Source organism: Pteropus medius, unplaced genomic scaffold, assembly GCF_902729225.1.
Source record: "Pteropus medius unplaced genomic scaffold, Ma_sr-lr_union100, whole genome shotgun sequence".
NCBI lineage: Eukaryota > Metazoa > Chordata > Mammalia > Chiroptera > Pteropodidae > Pteropus > Pteropus medius.
In genome coordinates, this window is record NW_024340701.1 from 1,780,919 (window position 1) to 1,800,969 (window position 20,051).

Below are 20,051 nucleotides of genomic sequence, written 5' to 3' on the forward strand. Positions count from 1 at the left end.
CCATTGCTTACCCTGGGTGCCTGTCCTCAGGCTCCGCCTTTTCCTGGCGGTCCCTTTGGCTGGGCTCCTTGCATGGTTGCAAGCAGGATCTTGGCCATTTTTTTAGTCTGTGCTGTATCTACCTCATCTCTATTGTTGAATACTCATTGGGCTATCTCGACCAGCTCAGACAGGTTCTTTCTTTCAAACCCTTCCATCTTCTGCAGTTTCTTTCTAATATCTGGGGCCGACTGACTGACAAAGGCTAAATTCACAGCCCTTCTATTATTAGGGTCCTCTGGGTCAATAGAGGTATACAACCGGTACGACTCTAAGAGTCGTTCCAGGGACGCCGCCGGTGATTCATCCTTAGTTTGGATGACCTCGCTTACCTTAGATAAGTTAGTGGGTCATCGGATGGCAGACCGGAGGCCCTGGAGCAGAAGCTGGCAATACCATTGGAGAGCCTCCTTACCTTGGTCGGTATTGGGGTCCCAAGGCAGACGGGTGTTCGGGAAAACATGTTGGACGCGGGCCAGATCGGTGGAAGGCTGCCCATTGGGCTCTAATACCATCCTTGCAGCCTCTCTTAGGATCTGCTCCCACTCCTCTGAGGTAAATGGGACCTGGAGAAGCTGCTGACAATCATCCCAAGTCGGCTTGTGGGTAAAGAAAATAGTCTCTAGGAGAGAGGTTAATCCCTGGGGTTTCTCTGAGAACGAGAGGTTCTGGTGTTTCCAATTGTATAGATTGCTGGTGGAGAAAAGGGACAAAGACCATGAATGGCCTCTGAGTTTCTCCCCCAACTGGGGGAGCCAATTGCTGGAGTGGGGTCAGGACTGCTGCCTGGTTTGAAGAATCGGAAACAGGATCAGGGTCTTGTGGGGGCCAGTACACAGTCCCAGTGCAGGTGTGGGGAGGACTCTGGAGGGGTTCTGCCTCCCGGTTAGATGGAGACAGGAATGGGTTACGAGGGGAGTAAGGGGGAGAATTAGTAACTTCGGGGTCCTCAGGGGGTGCCTGTAAGAAGGGGTAAAGAGAGGTAGGTGTCTGTCCGGGCGGTTTCTCTTTTGGCCCCTTCAGTGCTGAGAGAAGGACAGACTTGGAAGTCACCTTTGACTCTTGACCACAGCGGCAGCCCTTCAAGTACTTGGGGGCATCAGAAACAATACGACCCACACATCAATATGTGGAGCCTGATCAGGGTGGCCAGGATTTCCATAGATAATATCCCGCACCTGAAAGGCTGTTCGCAGGTTGAGTGACCCCTCTGATGGCCACCCTGATCCAAATGTGGGCCAATCTAACTGGCAGAACCTCTGAAGATCGAAGGAAGTGACACTAGCTCCGTAGGCTTGGGCTCGTCTCCTGAAATCCTTAAAATGGTTAAGGAGGCACTGAAGGGAGGTAGGACATTTTGAGGAAGAAGCCTGACCCATGTTAGTAAAAACAGGTAAGAAAAGAGAGAATCCCCACAAAAGCCAAATAAGCCAGGGCTAGGATCAGCCTCTGAGCTAGCATCCAGTCGGATGGGGCCACGGAGGCCAAATCTAAGGAAAGAATCAAAATAAGTAAACTTATGAAGACTAAAGCAATAGGGGAGTAACAGTACATTCAGCCAGTCTGGACAGACACAATACAGACAGACAATACAAACTACAGATGACATAAAATGCTAGCGTACCCCAAAAAATCTGAATACCTGAAGTGAAGTCTGACGTCTCAGACCTTGACCGAACTGGGGAAGTATTGCCGCGTCCAGCCTTCCACTAGTTCTCTTTAGGGCCCACCGACAGACACCTACCTCTCCAAGTGCAGTCTGACTCACCGGTGAAGCTGCTCTGGATGGCTCATGCTCAATTGCTACAGAATTGAACCTTTTGTCCACCTGCCCTCCTGGGCGATTCTGCCTAGCATCCGGGGCTGAGGAACGTCTCTCAGCAGCTGTCTCCTGGACGGGGCAGGTCCTCGCCCAAGGTGGCCGGGTCACGGGTCTTAGGAGATTTCCCCCTCTGGAGAGATCTTGCTGAGGCCTCCAAATGTTGTGGCGCGATCAATTCTAAGACCCACGGAGCCAATTGAGATGAATTGTGAGCCTTTATTAGCCGGCCGGCGACTGATTCTCTACCACGCAGGGTCAGAGGAGATCAGCCCCAAGCTTTCAGAGGAGGCAGCTTATAAAGCTTAAGACCATATCCTGGTGGTCTTCTGAACAAGTAAGCAAGCAAGATTACAGAAAGCAGATGTTGGCTGTAAACGTCTTACACAAAGACAAATGTTTCCGGGGAACTGTTAGATCAAACAGGGCCTAGCAGGCAGTTTTGTTATCTGCATCCTGGTGGCTGTCAGTGCTTTCCTGGGGGCTGGCGCCTGAAGATATCACTTCTCTGTGACTGATTTATTGGAAAGTTTTTTACTCCTACAGTGTGAGTTTAAAAAAAATGCCTTCTGGCTTGCTTAATTGTGGGTGGATTAGGGTAGACCCCTTCTGAGATAGGATGACCTCTGTGTCTTTGCAGGCAGACCCGAAACCCCCTAACTGACTTTCCTGCCTACCTCTTTCCTAAGAGCCATGAACCCCCTTATTATTAGTATGGATGTTGAGGGACGGGAGGTCACTTCTTCTGTATCTGCTTCCTGCTGAGAATGGTTGTAGTCCCTGCCTACAGGGGTTTCATGGAGTTCTTTCCCTTTCTGTCTAAATCAGGGTGGGGTCTTGGGTTTCCTGCTGGAGTGCCACCTCAATCCCTAGACCAGGAAAAGAAAATACAAACTCGTTATTTGAATCATACATCTATTAATTTCTATTATTGATTTTCCTAGTAAGTGAGTAAAGGGAAACACGCTTGGTTAATATGTTTCTTAAAGAATAAAAAGAAAGACCTTTGGCTTAAAGTCTCCTACCCCCTCAGACTCTAAGGGCCCTGCCTGGCTTAACATTATTTCTGCTTAACAATGGGCTAATGACCTTTATCAAGAGCCAGAGGATCTGAGTCGCCAGGGCAATTATCAGGATTTGAGGGAGAGGGCCTTTTTCCAAAGAAAGGAGGGAAGAAAACTTAACTAGGTTTACTGAAAAGATTAACTCTGCAAGAGATGTCCCATTTCATTTCCTGCTAAAAGATTAAGCATTTACAAGTGATGTCCCGTCTCAAAATTGCTAAGAAAGTCTTTGCTTTTGGGGGAGAATTCCCTTTGCTCTGAGCCTAACGCATGGCATGGAGTGAAGGCAACTAACTACTGGGATGCAGCCAGGGTCAGTGTCTGACGGTATGACCTAGCTAGAAGCTCTAGAAAGGAACAGCCTGGCCTGGCGTCCCTGCTGTACCCTTGGGGACTGCGTGGAGGCGGGGTGGGGGGGTGGGGTGTGAAAAGTATCCCCGGGGGAGTCGCTGGCTCCGCCTCCTCAATCCTGCTCCGCAGGCACCGGCTCTCTTAGTTTTCACCACTCACACAGCCCAGACCCTGTGGTTCCGAGGGATCTCCAGGGTGGGGTGGCGCAGCCCAGTAGAGAAAACTGCGAGGCTCCAAGGGGTCCGTCTGTGACTTCTTCCGGGAAAAGAAGGAGGAACGTGTTCTGCGGGCAAAACTGGACTCCACCGGTTTGCGACGACTAGCTTGGGATTGAGAGTTCTGGAGTCCGGAAGAACAAGTGAGCGACCGCAGGAGAAGGAGAGTCTGGGGTCAGTAACCAGACCGCCATGGCCGCCTTCGTCCGCCGTCTGTGCCACATCGCCTTCCATGTGCCCGCGGGACAGTCGTTTGCCCGAGATCTGCAGCGCTTCTTCGGCTTCCAGCCCTTGGCGGCGCGGGAGGCAGATGGCTGGCGGCAGCTGGCCTTAAGCAGCGGCCACGCGGTGTTTTTGGTGAACGAGGGCGTGGGGACGGGGGACCCGCTCTATGGCCTGGATCCGCGTTACGCCGTGCCCAGTGCCACCAACCTGTGCTTCGAAGTGGCAGACGTGGGCTCAGCCACCCGTGCGCTTGCACCGCGGGGCTGCAGAGTGCTGGTTCCTCCTGTTAGTGTGCGGGATGTGCAGGGTGCTGCCACCTACACCGTGGTGAGCTCGCCGGCAGGCAACGTCAGCCTGACACTGCTGGAGCGCGCCGATTACTGCGGACCCTTCCTGCCCGGCTTCCGGCCCCTGCCCTCTGCAACCGGCCCGGCCTGGATCAGCCATGTAGACCACCTGACCCTGGCCTGCACTCCCGGCAGCTCCCCCACACTGATGCGCTGGTTCCATGACTGCCTAGGCTTTCAACTCCAGCCACTGAGCTCAGGTGAGAATCCGGAGGTAGGCCTCGAGGTGGCAGCAGGATCTGGGCAAGGCGGGCTGAGGCTCACTGCCATGCAGACTTCACCAAGTAATGCTATCCCCACCCTTGTGCTAGCCGAGCCCCTGCAAGGAGCCACCAGTGGACAAGACCCATTGGAGAATTTCCTGGCCCAGCACAGGGGGCCAGGCCTGCAGCATGTGGCGCTGTATACCCCCGACATCATAGAAGCCACTGAAAGGCTGATGTTGTCCGGTGGCCAGCTCGTGACTCCTCCTGAAGGTTACTACCAGCAGCCAGGCAAGAAAAGTCAGATCTTAGCTGCCGGGCATGAGCCTAGCAAGCTGGCCGAACAGGGAATCCTACTAGATGGTGAAAAAGGCAAATTTTTGCTTCAGGTCTTCACCAAGTCTCTCTTTGCAGAGGACACCTTCTTCCTAGAGTTAATTCAGAGGCAGGGGGCCACAGGCTTTGGCCAAGGCAACATCCAGGCTCTGTGGCAGTCTTTGGAGGAGCAAGCTGCCAAAGGCCAGGAAACCTAAGGAGAGCTGGAGCTGGGTGCAGCCACCTGTGCTCGAGTTCTGGGGAGTCCAGCACAGGACAGAACCTGCGAGAACTGAGAAACATCTAGAGGCCCAGAGTCAGACTTTGTTCCTAGGGGTCAAGTGTGGCCTCCATGTCATCAGTACCTGCCAGAAGTTGAATCTCTCACTGAGGTTCAAAGAGGTGGGTGGGTGGAGTGCAGGTGTGTGTGTGTGTGTGTGTGTGTGTGTGTGTGTGTGTGTGTTTTGTGCCCATGAAATGTTTTTTACATAGTTTACATCTAATATAAATGGAAGATGGAAGATATAAAAGTTATACGATTAGGAGATAAAAACATAACGAATACTTTTGAAGCCTCCTTTCATGTCCTCCTGAAACGGGACATCACTTGTAAATGCTTAATCTTTTAGCAGGAAATGAAATGGGACATCTCTTGCAGAGTTAATCTTTTCAGTAAACCTAGTTAAGTTTTCTTCCCTCCTTTCTTTGGAAAAAGGCCCTCTCCCTCAAATCCTGATAATTGCCCTGGCGACTCAGATCCTCTGGCTCTTGATAAAGGTCATTAGCCCATTGTTAAGCAGAAATAATGTTAAGCCAGGCAGGGCCCTTAGAGTCTGAGGGGGTAGGAGACTTTAAGCCAAAGGTCTTTCTTTTTATTCTTTAAGAAACATATTAACCAAGCGTGTTTCCCTTTACTCACTTACTAGGAAAATCAATAATAGAAATTAATAGATGTATGATTCAAATAACGAGTTTGTATTTTCTTTTCCTGGTCTAGGGACTGAGGTGGCACTCCAGCAGGAAACTCAAGACCCCACCCTGATTTAGGCAGAAAGGGAAAGAACTCCATGAAACCCCTGTAGGCAGGGACTACAACCATTCTCAGCAGGAAGCAGATACAGAAGAAGTGACCTCCCGTCCCTCAACATCCATACTAATAATAAGGGGGTTCATGGCTCTTAGGAAAGAGGTAGGCAGGAAAGTCAGTTAGGGGGTTTCGGGTCTGCCTGCAAAGACACAGAGGTCATCCTATCTCAGAAGGGGTCTACCCTAATCCACCCACAATTAAGCAAGCCAGAAGGCATTGTTTTAAACTCACACAAAGAAACCAGTAGGCAGAGATTTAGGTACCAGTTTAAGCCAGTCACTCACACCTGCGCAATGAAGACCCCCAGCAACCTTCAACTCACTTGACCATCATTATAACATGATGCATATGCCCGGATGTTCATTGATGTCATTATGACAGACTGAATTCTGGGAACAAACATGCGCAGAAAGCGGAATGATGAATCACTGAGTTGTCAGTCCTAGTTGTCAATCAAGGAAGCCCACTCCTCTAAGAAAAGTAACCACCCACAGCAAAAAAGAGATAAAAACCCTGAAGTCTTTGTTACCAGGCCTTTTGAGGCACGCTTCTCTAGCTCAGGCCCACTTCCACTTCTGGAAGTGTACTTTCCTTTCTAATAAAACTTTTGTTTTCTGCTGTATTTCGGTGTCTTGCTCAATTCTTTGTTAGAGACATCAAGAATCTGGACAACATGCCAGGAGAGGACTCCACTCTCCAGTAACGTCTTCTATGACCCCATTTCCCTCCACCCTACCCCCAATTTTATGATTATTAACCCCTTGCTTTTCTGTATTGTTTCATTAAATATGTAATATATCCCTAAATAAGTTTCATCTTTGAGGTAGGAATTTAAGACAAATTCTCCCTTGTGTTTTCCTTCTCCCTAGGAAGCAGCCTTGGCTGGTGGGGAGGGAATAGATCAGGGCTGAGCCCAACCACCTGCTAAAAGAGTGATATTGATACAGGACAGGGCAAATTTCCCCAAGTAAGGGGGAGACCAAGCTCTGCACTGAGAAAAGACAGTCCTTTGGCAGAGAGTGTAGAAAGAATTCAACACATGCGCCCAAGTTAGAGTCAAAAAGAAAAAGGGTTACACTCCACAGAGCATGGTCTCCTCTCTGAGGCACAGAGTGAGAGGGACCCCAAGTGTTAGGAACTTCGGTTTATATATCACTGTAGTTCCTGTGAGTTAAAGACTTTGTTTACCCATTTCCTTTGACATGGATATACAGTGAGGAAGAAGGGAAAGAGTATGTAGCTTGAAAGGCCTGTTGGCAGTTTCCAGGCTTTAATCCATAGATTCCCCATGGTTTTAGCCATAGCGAATGAACAATTTTGTGTAGGGCAGCCACTTAAAGACTCTGTTGTTCCTATTTCCCCATACACTGGTGTGGGGAATGGGTTGTTAGCAATCCTACTAGAAATCTTCCTTTGTTCTGAAGGTGTCCTCCAGATCAGCCTGGCTGCAGGGCTGATCATATTGCAGTCTCTGAATATAGCTTGATTTAACATTTTGATTCTCTTGCCTCCTCCCTACATTAATACCACTGCTCCAAGACCTGACCAGAGACCTGGAATGAGGGTGTAGGGTGTCAACCACTGGCAGGGACTCCCTGCAGCTGCCTTCTCACTCTTTCCTGGGGTTGAAGGACACATTGTTCTGGACAAAGCACCCCTATCTGCCCAGGGCTGGCTGAGAGTTCAGCCAGTGGAAGTTGGGATCAAGCAGGGCATTACCACTTTCTGGGTCCCTCAGAGGTAAGGAGGAAGGGGGCTAGAGAGAGAGTGGAAAATCTCCAAAGCAACTGCAAAAATAAGCACTTTATTAAACAACAGGATTCTCAAGGAGTGGGGGCTTCCAGAGGCATCACTGGGCTGCACTGTCAAACCTAGGTGCATCGGTGCGGGTGTGGGGCTGAAAGAAACTATCCAGGACTTGCTGGCCTGGGCTGAGCTGCTTCTGGCTGGACGGAGTAGACACTCGGGATCTTTTGGAACTCTGTGCAGAAGCCGATCAAGGCACTTAGTAGGGCAGCAAAGAATCCTATCCTACCCCTCCCCCCACCTCACTGGTCTAGCTAAGTCTTATAGCCTGAATGTTATAAGGCTTCCAACCTATCTCCAGATTTGCCTCTTTAATCAACTCTCTAAAAGGCAGGCTGAGATAATCTTCCTTAAATGTAAATCTGACCCCTCTCTCCACCTAAAATGCTTCAGTGGCCTTGTGTTCACCACGGCCCTGACTAGCCTGAGTTAGGCCTGGAAGAACATCCTTATTACTGATGCTCTTCCCAAATTGAGAGAATATGACTTATTTCTAGGACCTAGATTACCAGCTGTTTCTTCCAAGCAGCCTTTCTTGATCCTTGCCTCCCAGACAGAACTGAGCGCTCTCTACTTTACATCCTACAAAATCTAGTACGAACATTTCACACACCTGTGACACTGTCTCCATCATTTGCTCTTTTCTCCCCTTTCCACCTGGACCCCAGACTATCAGGTCTCCAGGTCAAGAACTATTCCTCTAGCCCCAGTGAAACCTGGAGTGGACAATGTTTACCCAAATATGTGTTACTTAACTCACTGAAAACCTGTGGATTCAGGCTTAGGGACAGATGGCTGGGTGGGGGCCAGGGAACTCACCTTGCAGGTCCCTGGCTGTTGGTCCTCATACACACGGAACACCTAGTGAAGAAGAGAGGGGTAGAGTGCAGGGCTGGCATCTTCCCCCAAGAGCCAGAGCCCTGTGTTCTGTCTTCAATTTCATGACTCAGCACTTTTGTTTAAAATGTTTTTTTTTCTGTTTACATACTAATAAGTTCATGCAGAACATATAGGAAACACAAAAAAAATACAGTAAGACAACAAAGGTAGTACCTTTTTCATGGCAGTGGAGACAGCTGCAGTGCGAAACTCCTCCCGGGTCAGCCAGCGAGCTCCAGGCGGTGTAATGGTCACTGGGGTCTGCCCTCCCAGGGCCAGACCGTACACGTGGTATGTGAGCTTGATGTGGGAGAAAGTGTGGACCACCTGGAAGGAGGGCCAAGGGGCTGAAACAGGCCTGTGGATATGGCTGAAAAAGCCATCCCTCTTGGCTCCTCCACTGCTTACTCACCTGCCCGAGATGCTGGAGGCGGGTGGCTGGGAGGGGCCCAGCCCAACTCTGCAGTTCCTGCAGCAGGGCCTTGCGCTGATGCTGCCCTGAGGGCTCCACAGTCACGGATGGGAACTCCCATAGTCCTGCCAGCAGACCTGAGACAGAGAGCAGCCAGGTATAGGTTAGGCCTTAGCTGCTGACTCTTCCATTTCTCCCCTTTAGCTCATGCTACTGCCCTCTACTCCCAAGATCCAGGTACCTGAGTCGGGCCTCTGCACCAGCAGAATTTGGGTGTCCCCAAGAGCCCTGGACTGCTCTAGAACACAGATGGCAGAACATTCCACCCTGGGGGGCCTGCGGCTGGCCTTTCTGGGAAAGTTGGCCACACCCAGGGTTTGGTCCCATGGCTCTGTAGGAGGCGCGCAAAGCTGGCACTGTCCATTGTTGGAAGCTAGGAAGAGAGATCCCCAAGCCCCACTCAGGCCAGGTGGGCTTAGGTGCCAAGCACAGAGAGTAGGCCTTGGCCCAGCTCTGCAGAATCTTACTTATTTTGTAGGATGAACTGGAATGAGGCTTCCACAGGCAGTTCCTTGACAGTGCAGAGAAGGGCTGGGGTTAGGGCTGGCACTCACCACATTCCTCCACATCAGGACTGCCTGGCAGGCTCCGTGAGGCTTGGAGCTGCTCCCACTCCACCTGAGAGGCATAGGGTGGGATGTCATGGGGCAGGGTTTACTCCCTAGTACCCTTGCCTGCCTCTACCCCAGATGGCTCACCCTCTGGTATGCCCGGCACAAGTTCTGCACAGGGCACTGGCTGCAGAGCGGGCGCTGTGGGGTGCACACTGTGGCCCCAAGTTCCATGGCTGCTTGGTTAAAGTCCCCTGGCCGGATTGGGTCTACCAGCTGCTGGGCTAGGCTCCTACAAGAAGGGAACATTGCTGTGAGCCAAAAGCCCTTTGGAAGCCCCCTTCCCAATATCCCACATTACTCCAATATCCTACCAGAGCTGCTGGGAGACAAGGGAGCTGTTGGGATCAGCACCAATGGCTCGGACACGGCAAAGCATCCGTACCACATTCCCGTCCACCACACCGGTTACCTGGCACAGAGAAGTCCACGAGTCAGCCTGGTCTAGAAGGAAGAAAGGTGAGCACACAAAAAGTAGAGGGTGGGCTATTGGCTCACCTGGCCAAACACAATGGAAGCAATGGCTCCGGCTGTGTACCGCCCTACACCAGGCAGGAGCTGCTGCAAGGACTCTGCTGTACGTGGCACATGGCCCTCTAGCTCCTCTACTACCTGAGTGGGTGGGAAGTCAAGGTTAAGAGACACCCAAGTCCCTCCTCAGAGGCTCCAACCCTCCCTGTCACCCGCTCACCTTCCGGGCTCCCTCCTGTAGCCGCCGGCCTCGAGAGTAGTAACCCAGGCCAGCCCAGAGCTGATTCACCTCCTGTTTGTGAGGTCAGAGGTCAGAGAGATCAGCGGTCAGTCCTCTGTTGTCCCCATTCCCCTTACCTTTGCGTGGCTCTCACCTCCAGGGAAGCACTGGCCAGATCCTGCAGTGTTGGCCACTTCTACACCCAGAAGGCAGGCAAAAAGAGATAAGGGTGAGGGCGGTGGAAGAAGCCTTCTTTACCCCTACCCCATAGGACAGGTTCTCATCTGGGGTCTGGCCCATGACCCTCCCCTTCTTTCCCTGTAGTCACCTGCATCCATCGGGTATAATAGTCGATCACCGTGGCAACCTGGGTCTGCTGCAGCATGACCTCTGAGACCCACACTGGGGAAGAGGGGTTGGCATGAGGGCACTGCTGACCTGCCTTGATCCTAGTCCACAGCCCCTGACCCCAGACTTAAAGGCATCCAAGAAAAGCAGCTCTGCTCTCCGATGTACTCACCAGCATATGCCCGTCTGTCCAGGTCTCCCTCACCCTCTGCCTGCCAATACAATCCCAGATGGGGAGTTAGTGTAGAGGGGACTGGGTACCAGCCTCCCACCTCGCTATTCTTGTACCTCGCTTGCCTACCAGCCTTCTCCACGGTAGGTCTCGCTTCTCTCGGTCATACCAGCTCAGCAGGCTCTCCCGGAAGACTGTGACCTCAGCTTCATCTCTGAATAGATGGTACGAGGAGACAGGGGCCTGCAATACCACCTTCTTCTGCCGCCTGGAGAGGCCTGCTGGGGCCTCAGGAAACTCAGGAATTGTCCCTGCATAGGCTGTGCACCAGGGACCTGGGGCACTGCAGCCTAGCTGCAGTCTGCTCCCACTTAAGGCTTCCCCCACCCCCAACCCTTTGCTTAAGCTTTGCACCTATTGTCAGACCAGAGTTCTCTAGCTGAGTGTACCCTTGGCCAAGTTTCTAGCCTTAATTTTCCCAGGGTGGTACTGCTGGCTCCTCTGTCTTTGGATCATAATAAAAATCCAACATTTTTAGCCAAGCATAATGTATACCTGTGCAGGGCTTTCCCGTTTACAAAATACTTTCAGGCTGATAAACTCATTTGATCCCATGAAAGCCACATGAGGAAGGCAATGCACAGACTACTGCTCTATGTCACTGCTAAGAAAACAGCCATTCAATTATCCCAAAGTCACACGTGAATGTCAGAATTAGATCCTTAATTAGTCCCTTAATGCCTTGATATACACCCTGCTCCCTTCCTAGCTTGAATCTGCCCTGTTTCATGGTCAATGAAACCAGCCCCTGAGTCTTTGACTAGAACCAAGCTCCTCACCATCAGGTGCAGAAGGCTTGGCCTGGTTGCTGCTGAGGTTATGTCTCTCCCTTCCCTCCTGGCTGGATGCCTTCTTCCTATGACGACTTCCCACAGCTGCTCGTGGCTTTTTCATGATGGCCTAGAACACAAAGGCCCAAAGTAGTCAGCCACAATGAGGCTGAATCTTGGGGCCCTGCAAGGGGTAAAGCCACCTCCCTCCCTATACCATTCACATAGTGTCTAGCTTTTCTCAAGGGCTCCTCAGATGCTCATACATTTGCTCCTGACTGGCTGTGGCACTGAGGTATGACTGGTAGGGCTGAACTTCTCCAAGTGACCTCAGAGGGACCAGCATTAGTATAGCCCTAGAGACACTCACAAAATAGGAGGCCAGGGCTAGGCTGGGTGAAGGACCAAAGCTTCCTGTGAGGGAGCACCTGTGTATCCCTGATGCTTATTGTGACTATGTGTGTGAACAGGGGTTCTTCATATGTGTCTAGGAGCATGGGAGAGGTAGGCAGTTTATTTACTTCGAGATATAGCATATTTACAGAAAAATGACCTTTAACAATCATCTAGTCCAGACCATCATTCTATAGAAAGGAGAAACCAAGGATCAGAGAGGGGGAAAGATTTGCCTGAGAGTAGATGGTAAGCCAGGGGGAAAGAGAGATGAACTATTTTTATTCTTAATCTTTTCCTATCTAGAAAATCATAGCTAGGTGGCAATTAGCAATGAGAAAATGCATCTGGTTGATCTTCACTGCTCCCTTACTGTACTTCTGGCTACTTTTCCTCTAATAGCTGAATGTAGCTAACAGTGAGTGCTTACTAAATGTCAGATCTTGTGCTAAGTGCTTTACCAGATTTCTCACTCAATCTAATAGGCAAATAAGCAATTTGCCTATTAGAATAGACAAAGTGCTTAATCTCTATATAAGCCTCAGTTTCCTTATAACTAAAATGGAGGTAATTTACCTAGCATTACCTCCATTTTAGTTATAAGGAAACTGAGGCTTGTACAGAGATTAAGCACTTTGGCTATTCTAATCAAGGTCTGCCTCCAGAGCCTGCATTCTTGCACTCTTGCGCTCTGCTATACTGCAGTCCCTGCTGAACCTCTGGTTCAAACACTTCCCTCAAATTTTTGACTTCATCACCTCATTTTCATGAAAAGAGCTTGCTTCCTCTTTCACAGAAAAAGTGTACAAACTTACTTCCATCTGCACTCTTCTCCTCTCCTACATTATATGAAAGAATGGTCCCTCCTAAATTGTCTGAGCTCAGGGTCCTGCTCCTTCAATGCCCTCAATAAGACCCACCCCCTTCTCCCCTTCATAACCAAACTTCCTTCACTAACTCACTTCCATAATTCATTCTACAACCCATTTGCCATAAAGTAAAGCAATCTTTTAAGACATGATCATGTCATTTTTTTATTTAAAGCTTTCCATAGCTTTTCATTAATTCACCGAACAAATATTTATGAATGCCTACTATGTGTCAAGCAGTTTTAAATACTTGAAATACTTCACTAAATGAAATATCAAAAGTTCCTGCCCTCAGAGTTTATATTCTAATAGGGGCAGACAATAAACAATACACATAAGTAAATTACATAGGATATTGGGTGATAAATACTAGCATAAAGAGGAAAAGTAGAGCAGATGAAGGGGATAAGAAATGGCAAAGGGGTGGAATGCTGCAATTTTAAAGAATGCAGTCAAGGTAGGCCTTAAAGTGATATTTGACATGTGCCTTAAAGCAGTAGAAGAAATGAGCTATGTGGATACCTGTGGGAAAGGCATCCTAAGAAGGAGCCCCTAAGGATGGTGCCTGGTATGTTTGTGGAATAAGGAAACCTGTGTGGTTAGAATGGAATGAGGGGGTAATAGGAAATAAGGTCAGAGAGGTAGAGAAGGTGGGGGGCACAGGATCACAAAGTACCTTGTAGGCTACTGGAGGACTTTGGCTGTCACACCCATTGCTCTTGGAATAGAAGCCAGTCAGTCCTCTTATTAAAGCCTTGTAGGCTCCGCTCCAGAGGCCCATCTGCCTCATCCCCTGAATCGCTGTGCTCAGCCATGTTAACCTGAAATACACGCTTCAATCCCCAAGTGTCTGACCATCTTGAGGTCTCACCCAATCCATTTCCTCTGCTTGGACAGCTCTTCTCTTATGCTTTACCTAATATCTAATTCTGCAGGTCTTGATTTAAATGTCCAAATCAGCTCCCCTAGTCCTACTTTCTTGTGTAGTTCTCCATTGTTGCTTTTATACCAATTGCAATTTCACATTTATTTGTGATTCTTTGATCACTGTCCACTTCCCCAACTTGACTGTAAAACTCCATGAGAGCAAAGGTTGGGTCTCTTTCGTTGACAGTTGTGTCCCCTGAGCTGAGCACAGTGCTAAGTAAATTGTATATAATAAATACTTCTTAAATTAATTAATGGAATGAGGGAGATTTCCTGTTTTTAGAATGGGAGAAATCCAAACAATTCTGAATAATGATTTAAAAAAAAGACTCAGTTGAGAGCCAAGTTGAAGATGAGCTACAAACTGAATAACCAAGAAGAAAGGGTTGAGAGTCCTTGGTGGGCTGCGAGGATGGGAACAGGTACTCTTGGGAAAGGACTGGTCTCTTGGTAAGGCGACCTCTCACTCTCACGGTAGCAGGAGTCATGTCCAATCACCGCCTAGGGTCAAACTGTATCTCCTACTTGCTTACAATTTGTCCCTTTTTCTTCGTCTCTACTGCCGGAGTCTTAATTCAAGTCTTTATTATCACCTGTGTGGATTATTTCAAAAGCTTCCCTACTAGTGAGCGGGTGCCTCTAACTCCTCCGCAGCCTCGTCTTTTGTCCCCTTCCCCGCCTCTTTCACTTCCTGGAACGCCGTGAACTTCATCTTCCCAAGAAACTTACCCATTCCCAGAAAATGCTTCCCCACCACCTCCCTCCTCTCTTTACCCACCTCCTATGCGTGCTTTAAGCTTAGCTCCGGCGGTACCACCTCCTCTGGGGACCTCCACCCCATCCCGGAGCCGTACTGATGACAGCGCAAAGCCCAGCCCCACGTTCCCACCCTGTAGTACGCGAAGAAATTACCTCCCACGCCGTGTCCCGCGACAACGCTTCCCAAGGGGCGTGGCTCCGGCCAATCGGGGCCGGGAGTCGGACAGCAACAGCCAATAGGCTCCCAACGCGCTTGGTACTGAGTCCTCGGTGCCAAACCCGGGAGGTCTGAACGGAAATCCGGCCCGTCACCAACTCCGGAGGCGAGGGCCGGCCCCCACCCCCGACTGCAATAGTAGGGCTAGGAGACGAAGCGGACGTCCTGCGTACCCACAGACTACTCAGGCGAGGAACGCGCGGTGTCATGGCTGCCGACAGTGACGATGGCGCAGCCTCAGCACCGGTGGGCTCTGATGGTGAGTGGCTTTTCAGGGGCCGCCTTAAAAGCCTGTGCTCTCCGGGAGAGGGGAAGGCCTCGGGCTCATAGTTCTAGAAATGGACCTCAAGTTTCAGAGGACTAGCTTCTTCCTTCTGAGCCAGCCACGAGGAGACTACAAGTTCCAGTGTGCACCGCGACTCCAGCTGCAAAAGCCTGGAGTGTTGGGAACATAGTGTAGATGGGGCCTGTCGGGAGATGTAGTCTGGAGCTCGTTAAGTGGGGCAGGTTGGGAGTTGTGGTCCAAAGGAAGTGGGACGTTCTGGGAGCTCTGGGCATTTATCAGGCTCTGGGGCATACAGGCTACTGCCGCTTGTGGCTCCTAGGGCCCCATGGGAACGGTAGTATGTAGCCTGTTGGGAAATTAAAGGTGCTGAACTCCTGAACCAGTGCCAAATAGTTTCTACAAGACATGGTGGGGGGGCGGGGGGAACCTCACAGATCATCTAGTTCAACCGTCCTCTTCCACGGATTGTGATGCTGAGGGATAGATGATTTCCCTAAGTCTCAGGCCACTGAAAGAGCCAGGCTCACTCTCCCTAAATGCAAGGCACTGTTCACTCCTATGTGTAGAGCACGCCTAACACAAAGGACTGAGGGGAAAGCTGCCATTTCTTGCCTTGATTGAAAGTGCCCCTACCTCCACCCATACCCCCAAACCATGCCCTAGTTAGCTTACGTATCTGTTCCCCTAGGCCCTGCCTGAGCATTAACATCCATCCTCCTCCTTGCCCCCAGGTGGCGTCAGCAAAAGCCCAAAATCTGGGGAGGAGTTAGTAGTCCAGGTTCCTGTGGTGGATGTGCAAAGTGACAACTTCAAGGAGATGTGGCCATCCCTTCTGTTAGCCATAAAGACAGCTAGCTTCGTGGCTGTGGACACGGTGAGGATTGGAGAATGGGGAGGGCAGTTGGTTGTGAAAGGGCTGATGCTGGGGACCTAACTCAACTCCGTTTACCCACCCACAGGAACTGAGTGGGCTTGGGGACAGGAAGAGTTTGCTGAACCAGTAAGTATAAGCTTTGATCTCTTTAGCTCCAACCCGGACAGGGGGCCGGGATCGGGGGAAGTGTGGTGGGCAGACCTGAACCCTGGAGTGAAGGTCACAGGCCTGGGTGGTTTAGGTCCTTAATGAGGCTAACTCCCAGCCACAGCCACCCCAAACCCAACCCCAAGGTGCGTCGAGGAACGTTACAAGGCCGTGTGTCATGCTGCCAGGACCCGTTCTGTCCTCTCCCTGGGCCTCGCCTGCTTCAAGCAGCAGCCAGACAAGGTATGGGCTGATCTTAACCCCATCCCATGTCTGTGGCTGGGGGAGAGGAGGGTTGAGATCCTGGGGAACATAAGGTATGAGGTTTTCTCTCACAGGTTTTATGTAACAGACCATTTTTCTCTCCTAGGGTGAACATTCATACCTGGCCCAGGTGTTCAATCTGACCCTTCTGTGCATGGAAGAGTATGTCATAGAACCAAAGTCTGTGCAGTTCCTGGTACAGCATGGCTTCAATTTCAACCGGCAGTATGCCCAGGGTATCCCATATCACAAAGGCAATGACAAGGTTGGCCTCCAGCCTTGAGACTGCCCCTTCTGTGACTTCATTTCTTCCTACCCTAGGCCGGGTGCACTGGGAAGGTCTGCTTCTTTGGGAGTATGGGGAATCACTAGTGACAGGGCTGGGGAAACAAGACTGATACATGGGTGAATAGAACTGGGTTAGGCAGGGAGGGAGAGCTATCCAGGTGAGGGAGTTTGGGTTAAATATCCTGTAAAAGAGGCTCCCTAGGGGACTCTGCCCTTCCTGATGACCCCTTTCTTTCTACTCAGGGTGATGAGAGCCAGAGTCAATCAGTGAGGACACTGTTCCTGGAGCTAATCCGGGCCCGCCGGCCCCTGATACTGCACAATGGTCTCATAGACTTGGTATTTCTATACCAGAATTTCTATGCACACCTGCCTGAGAGCTTGGGAACTTTCACTGCTGACCTGTGTGAAATGTTCCCAGCCGGCATATATGACACCAAATATGCTGCTGAGTTTCATGCCCGCTTTGTGGCCTCCTACCTAGAATATGCCTTCCGGAAATGGTGAGGGACTGGTTAAGGGGAAGGGATGGGGCCTGGTGTAAACCTATTTTATTCATTTAAGATATTTATTGGGCACCTGCCATGTGCCAGGCACTGTTTTAGGTGCTGAAGATTCAGCAGTGAACAAAACAGACAAAAACTCCTATTCTCATGGAGCTTATATGCTAGTGAACCAATACCCTCTTATGCTATTGCAGTGAGCGGGAAAATGGGAAGCAGCGGGTAGCTGGCAGCCCACACCTAATCTTGGAGTTCTGCAGCTATCCTTCTAGCATGAGGCCCCATATTGACTACCGCTGCTGTTTACCCCCTGCAACTCACCGTCATTCCACCAGTGTCTGTGACAACTTTTCGGTGAGAGCACTTACCCATTTCCTGGGGGAGGGGAGGTTCTGATGCCTAGAAACCCTCTGTAAGCCTCTTTCCTACCTCTAGGCCTATGGTTGGTGCCCCCTGGGATCACAGTGTCCTCGGTCCCATGATATTGACCTTATCATTGACACTGATGAGGCTGCCATGGAGGATAAGCGGCGACGGCGACGGCGGAGAGAAAAACGGCGGAGGGCTCTATTGGGCCTGTCTGGGAAACAGACCTCTGAGAAAACTGAGGATGAGCCTCCCATGAAGCAGGTCTGTGGGGATGGCCTCAAGGCTAAGGAAATTGAACAGGAGGTGGCTGAGGATGAGAACAGCAACCAGGCTGGCTCTGAGCAAGGTCACAAAAATGACTTGGAGATGGGACTTAAAGCAACGAGGCCTGAAACAGCCGACATGGCTACCTTAGAAACACCAAGGAGTCAAGCCAGTTCTAACCCAGTGCCTGGGAATGGACTGCATCGGGCTGGTTTTGATGCCTTTATGACAGGCTACGTGATGGCCTATGTGGGAGTGAGCCAAGGACCCCAGCCCTGTAGCCCTGGACCCTGGCTGCCTGAATGCCACAACAAGGTATACCTGAGTGGCAAAGCTGTACCCCTCACAGTGGCCAAGAGCCAGTTCTCCCGTTCCTCCAAAGCCCATAACCAGAAGATGAAGTTGGCTTGGGGCAGCAGCTGACCCAACTTCTACCTAGTACCCAGAGCCCAGAAGAGAGAGAAGCTGATGGTGAGACAGGGGTCTGGGTCACTAGCTTGTGAATGTCCTACTCTCAACTACTACAGAGTTGGGGAGGGGAGGCTCCTGACAGATACTGCTGCATTGCTCCTGGATCTTCTCCTTTACCCCAGAGGCTGAGAAACAAAGGGACAAGTAAGAAGGCTGACCAGCACCTGTAACACCGACTTTATTTTTAGATCTGGAAGTGTCTTGGGAAAGTTTTACCAAAAAAATCAACAGAAACAAGTTATGAAAATATTTGACCAGCTTCATCTTTGGTTATTTCTTATTGCGGCTCTGTAAAGACAGACTGTTCTGGTAGCTCCAGCCATAGCAGGAAGAGAAGAAAATCAGTCCATATATAAACCATTTAACCAATTGGGTGTATCCCATGTTGACAAATACATAGAGCAGGCCCTAAGGCCTACAAAACCAGCCCCACTCCCAACCACAAGGTTGAAAGTCTTATAGGGCAGAACATTAAGACTCCTTCATAAATATGAAAATAGATTAATTAACTGGAAAGGATCTTACTTTGAATAGATTAGCTAAGAGCCATGACCACCACGCTGCCTTGCCCTCCCCTTGCATAGAAATGTAGTGACGTGGTCTGACCGTGCAGTAAGTGCAAACAGCAATTATTCAAGTCTTAGACATACTGGCAAGAAGCACCCCAGTTTTTAGGTCTGAGAAATAGTCATGCCCTTTACAACCTTCTGGTCAGCTCCAGGTTCCATACGGTAGCTTATATGCCCTGGGAAAAGGCAAGAGACAGACCTGGGGTGGGAGAAGAACCTGGGGTAATAGCTGCCTGCCAGCCCAGACTAGAACTAGGAATCCTCTAGTTCTGTCTGCGGAAGTGCATTGTAGGGTCAGGTGGGAACCAGAGCTCCTTGCTGGATTTTAGAGGCTTGGTATCAGCTGTTGGCCCTAACAAGGAAGGCCTCTGCTGCTTTCCCTCTCATACATAGCCACTGAGCACTGGGAGCCCCAAAGTTGAGCCTGGCTTGGCCTAGCCGGCCTGCTCTGTAGACCCCAGGGAAGAGTCTAGGCTAAGTACCAAGGGGACCTTGTGGTTTCAGCTCAAGGTCCATCCCGAAGGTGAGGCAGGGATTAACCCCTCTCACCCATCCTGCTCTCCCTGGGTTTTCAGGCTTATGCCTGAGACAGAGAAGGGGACTGGAGCCAAGCCTTCTTCTTCTACCTCCATTTCCTCAGAGGCACCTGCAAGGCATGGACTGGCTCCCTGAGGCCTGGGTCCAAAACCATTTTCTTCCTGGGAATTAGAGCAGTCCATGGCCTCATGGGCTGGAACAGCTGGTAGGGCAGATGCTCGGAATGGTGGGATCTCTCTTACTCTATACTTGAGACTACTGAGGCGTGGTAGGGGCCCATCAGATAGTGATTCTTCTCGGCCCACAAATGGACAGGCCTCTTGATGCAAGAACTCTGGTGAACCAGGCAAAGAACGCCATCGGCGAGCAGGTGGGGCCAGGGGTTCCTGCCAATCAGCCACAGGCAAAGTTCCAGGCCCTGGTGCATCCAGGTCAAATACCAGGGAGATGACAGACTTGCTGGGCAGGTCAAAGAACTTGATCTTGCCACCCTTGAGGTCCTGGCGAGCACTGAAAGGGTTGATTTTGGGTGTGCGGGCAGCACCACCTCGTGGCCGATAGTAAGGGTCCAAGACATTCACTGTACGTGGGGGCTTACTGGAGAATATGTCTGACTGGCTTCGAGACAGCCAGATAGTACGTCTTGGGCGTGGGGACTTGGGAGGGATCTTGTCATCTAGTGAGCTCAGTCGTTTCACACCAGGTCCTTTCTCCAAGAGTCCTGAAGAATAGCACAAGTCAGAGTTACTTTCACTAGTCATAACAAATAGAAGCGACACTTTGTACCACAGAGTGTTTTCATTTTGGAAAGCAAAGCAGGTACTGTTGTCTCATTTCACT

The 20,051-nt window shown here is 50.4% G+C and overlaps 4 protein-coding genes across 15 annotated transcripts in view; 2 read left to right on the top strand and 2 right to left on the bottom strand.

Annotated features, from left to right (window-relative positions):
- The first annotated feature begins 3,432 nt into the window (after positions 1-3,432).
- HPDL (4-hydroxyphenylpyruvate dioxygenase like) lies at positions 3,433-4,961 on the top strand. The gene has a single exon (XM_039884471.1). The coding sequence runs from the start codon at positions 3,681-3,683 to the stop codon at positions 4,794-4,796; it is 1,116 nt and encodes a 371-aa protein (XP_039740405.1). The 5' UTR covers positions 3,433-3,680; the 3' UTR covers positions 4,797-4,961.
- Positions 4,962-7,251: 2,290 nt separating this feature from the next.
- On the bottom strand, positions 7,252-14,886 carry MUTYH (mutY DNA glycosylase). 9 transcript variants are annotated; one of them, XM_039884382.1, is made up of 16 exons: positions 14,576-14,886; positions 11,484-11,604; positions 10,774-10,964; positions 10,645-10,684; positions 10,453-10,526; positions 10,279-10,320; positions 10,125-10,196; positions 9,932-10,045; positions 9,748-9,845; positions 9,521-9,665; positions 9,377-9,440; positions 9,004-9,195; positions 8,763-8,899; positions 8,528-8,677; positions 8,291-8,334; positions 7,252-7,646 (listed from the first exon to the last, which is right to left on the bottom strand). In XM_039884382.1, the coding sequence occupies exons 1-16, from the start codon at positions 14,846-14,848 to the stop codon at positions 7,400-7,402; spliced, it is 2,004 nt and encodes a 667-aa protein (XP_039740316.1). In that variant the 5' UTR covers positions 14,849-14,886; the 3' UTR covers positions 7,252-7,399. The 9 variants fall into 9 exon arrangements, with proteins under 9 accessions (XP_039740316.1, XP_039740318.1, XP_039740317.1 ...); XM_039884384.1 differs by having other exon boundaries at positions 7,385-7,646; positions 10,774-10,922; XM_039884383.1 differs by having other exon boundaries at positions 7,385-7,646; positions 10,774-10,925.
- TOE1 (target of EGR1, exonuclease) lies at positions 14,763-18,354 on the top strand. 2 transcript variants are annotated; one of them, XM_039884446.1, is made up of 8 exons: positions 14,763-14,898; positions 15,657-15,799; positions 15,885-15,925; positions 16,093-16,189; positions 16,317-16,475; positions 16,742-17,001; positions 17,199-17,355; positions 17,437-18,354. In XM_039884446.1, the coding sequence occupies exons 1-8, from the start codon at positions 14,847-14,849 to the stop codon at positions 18,055-18,057; spliced, it is 1,530 nt and encodes a 509-aa protein (XP_039740380.1). In that variant the 5' UTR covers positions 14,763-14,846; the 3' UTR covers positions 18,058-18,354. The 2 variants fall into 2 exon arrangements, with proteins under 2 accessions (XP_039740380.1, XP_039740390.1); XM_039884456.1 differs by lacking the exon at positions 14,763-14,898 and adding an exon at positions 15,154-15,288.
- Positions 18,267-20,051, bottom strand: part of TESK2 (testis associated actin remodelling kinase 2) — a 107,299-nt gene continuing 105,514 nt past the window's right edge. For all 3 annotated transcript variants that reach the window (XM_039884423.1, XM_039884414.1, XM_039884432.1), the window contains one exon: positions 18,267-19,932. In XM_039884423.1, coding sequence (XP_039740357.1) covers positions 19,220-19,932 — 713 coding nt within the window. In that variant the 3' untranslated portion in view covers positions 18,267-19,219. The remainder of the gene's footprint in view (positions 19,933-20,051) is intronic.

Coding starts and splice junctions, on each gene's coding strand:
- HPDL (XM_039884471.1), top strand. CDS start 3,681: ATGGCCGCCTTCGTCCGCCGTCTGTGCCACATCGCCTTCCATGTGCCC.
- TOE1 (XM_039884446.1), top strand. CDS start 14,847: ATGGCTGCCGACAGTGACGATGGCGCAGCCTCAGCACCGGTGGGCTCT. Junction 15,800..15,884: donor GCTTCGTGGCTGTGGACACG/GTGAGGATTGGA, acceptor ACCCACCCACAG/GAACTGAGTGGGCTTGGGGA. Junction 17,002..17,198: donor GAATATGCCTTCCGGAAATG/GTGAGGGACTGG, acceptor ATGCTATTGCAG/TGAGCGGGAAAATGGGAAGC.
- MUTYH (XM_039884382.1), bottom strand. CDS start 14,848: ATGACACCGCGCGTTCCTCGCCTGAGTAGTCTGTGGGTACGCAGGACG. Junction 10,965..11,483: donor CAAGCCTTCTGCACCTGATG/GTGAGGAGCTTG, acceptor CCTGGTGCACAG/CCTATGCAGGGACAATTCCT. Junction 9,441..9,520: donor TGTGCCGGGCATACCAGAGG/GTGAGCCATCTG, acceptor TATGCCTCTCAG/GTGGAGTGGGAGCAGCTCCA.